This window comes from Empidonax traillii, unplaced genomic scaffold (assembly GCF_003031625.1).
Source record: "Empidonax traillii isolate 1590-97213 ecotype Southwest subspecies unplaced genomic scaffold, ASM303162v1 scaffold1599:size102157, whole genome shotgun sequence".
NCBI classification, from domain to species: domain Eukaryota; kingdom Metazoa; phylum Chordata; class Aves; order Passeriformes; family Tyrannidae; genus Empidonax; species Empidonax traillii.
Genome location: NW_020956792.1, coordinates 93,272 through 95,735, shown reverse-complemented (window position 1 = coordinate 95,735; position 2,464 = coordinate 93,272). Strand labels below are relative to the sequence as shown.

At 41.3% G+C, this 2,464-nt stretch overlaps 1 protein-coding gene across 1 annotated transcript in view; it reads right to left on the bottom strand.

Annotated features, from left to right (window-relative positions):
• Window positions 1-995: 995 nt before the first annotated feature.
• Window positions 996-2,464, bottom strand: part of PRRG4 (proline rich and Gla domain 4) — an 11,264-nt gene continuing 9,795 nt past the window's right edge. The window contains exon 7 of the mRNA XM_027908009.1: window positions 996-1,732. Coding sequence (XP_027763810.1) covers window positions 1,504-1,732 — 229 coding nt within the window. The 3' untranslated portion in view covers window positions 996-1,503. The remainder of the gene's footprint in view (window positions 1,733-2,464) is intronic.

Genomic DNA, 2,464 nt, shown 5'->3' with positions numbered 1-2,464 from the left:
CGTTTTATGAATGAGAACACCACTGTCCACTGCTATCAGCTGTGTTTGGTGTGTTTTTCAGAGGGTGAGACCTCCCTGTGTAGCTCTGTCAATTTGGAACATTTTCTTACTTGCAAGAGCATTTAAAAATCTCAGACCAATCCTCTGCATCTCACTTAACAGCACTGTAGGTTCTAACATGTTAAAAACCATAAAATCCAGTGAAATGTTACACAGAAAGATCCAGCCTTTATTAAAGTGCATTTTAGGCACCAAATTAAAATATAATTTGCTGCTTGACAGCATTGATCCAATGGGGGGGAGGGGGAAAGGGGGACTTGTTTCTTCTTAAAAAAACTTCCTGGCATGTGTGTAACTGTACAGCCACTGTCCAAACCCCAGCCCAACATGTTGCCTGTGAGATCCTTCGATATGGTTTCCTGGGGCAGGGAGGTGAAGGGACACAAGTGTTGGTCAGCAACTTGCTCAGCAAGATCTGAAAGCCACAGAATGCTGGGCGTTGATATTTTAGCAAGATGTCAAACTAATGGTGGCCACAACCATAGATAGAGAGACACTGTGTTGATGCAGTTAATCAGTAATTCCCTGAAGTCCTTGACTAGTGCTCTGTGGATACTGGTTATTGATCTAATACAATGTTAAAAGATATTTTGTCATCCCATTAGTGCAACAGACACTTATCAACGGCCTTTGATTTGAAAATTAAATGTCTTTTTCAACATTTTAGTTTTTAAACTACGAAAGAAACATTAGCTGGGAGAAACCTGGGTAGTTTTTTTATCCAGGGACAAATCTCTAGCCCTGACCCACAGTACTCTACTTAATTCTCTTTGACCTGGTATTTACTGTTGAACATCAAAACCATCTGACACAAAAATACTTTGTCTGAATGGGTAGAGAGCCATGTAATTAATGGTTCCTTCTGGTCCAAAATTATAAACACAAAAATACAACAAATTAGCAATGTCTAAAATAAACCAGTGTAATCCAGATCAAGTCATGAAATAATTTTCACACTCAAATCAGTTATTAGAGCGAATAGAAAATTCACACAGCAAGGAAGTGAACACGTGGGCTTCAACAAAAAGTAGACTTCTTATGGTGGTTTAAAGTACTAAGTCACAAAAAATTGCTAGTGTCAATAAGAGCAATTAAAATACTGTTCCTTCCGAAGAGACAAAAAAAAAAAAAAAGAAACTATTAATGAAACATCAATAGTTTGATGGGATGGCTCAAAGTGCAGATGGAAGAGGGCAGCAGTCCCAGCCTTGCTCTTCGTGCACTGCCCCCTCTCAGCACAGTGGCTCTGTGCAAAGAACAGCCCTGCAGCCTCTGCAGAAAGGTGAGCTCCTTTCCCAAATGGGAACTTCACTCGTTCCTCATTGTCCTGAAGATCTTTCATGTTTCTGTAAGGCGTCTTGCAATATGCAAGGTAGCACACACTCCTTCAAATGCATGTGATGCTTCAGGAGTCCCCCCCTCAGCCCAGAAGGAGGTTTGTGATTAGGGGGCAGGAAGGGACATCGACTTTCGGAACATCCACGTCCCCCTGGGGGGCCCTGGGTAAGGGGGTGGTGGCACGTTGTGCTGTCCGTCTGAAGTCACTGCCTGCTCATAAGTGGGGAGTCCTGAATCATCAGTTCTGGGGGGAAGTGGGTTCAAAGAAAACTCCTCGTGCCTTCTGAAGATGTTGGCTGAGCCACGCCGCCTGCTTCCGACGTAATGCAAGTACCTGCACAAAGGTGACAGCAAAAATAAGTGGCAACTTCTGTTTCAAAGGGAAGAAAGGATGTAATGTCTTAACCATAAAATAAACAAAAAAAACAAACCAACCCAAAAAAACTCCCCACCAAAAACCCACATCAGAGGAAAAAAAAAAACATGCCTTCAGTGATCATAAAGCCAAATACTCTCTCCAAACCACAGGGTAAGAATAGCTCAGTAATGTGAAATTTATAAGGAAGAGGAAGATTTATAAGGAAGAGGAAGCAGAGAATCCTCTTACATTCCTTTCAAGTTTAAGATAAAGGAACAAGCAGGAATAGAGAACTGGTAAAGGAGCATTTCCTCCAAACTACTCCATCTCCCACCTGAGCTTGACTACGTGCCATGAAAGGCATTCATCCTACGAGACTTTCCACTGCAGGCCTCAATCTAGTAAAATGATTCCATCTTCTCAGTAAGAATATTTTGGAACCAAGAAACACACACACCAAAACCAAAGCCAAAGGTTTGGGTGTGCAAGTGTTAAGTTTTTGTGCTATTCACTTCAGCAGAAGTACTGCTGGTGCTCACCTAGCCTGGCTTGCAGGCCCATGAACTCCCATGAGATTTTCTGAGAATACAGTTGGACCAACCCACGGTGATGTTTAAATTCCACTGTTAAGCAAGAGTTTGTTTTGGGGTGTGTTTGCTTTTTTTTTTTTTTTTTTTTTTTTTTTTTTTTTTTTTTTTTTTTTTTTTT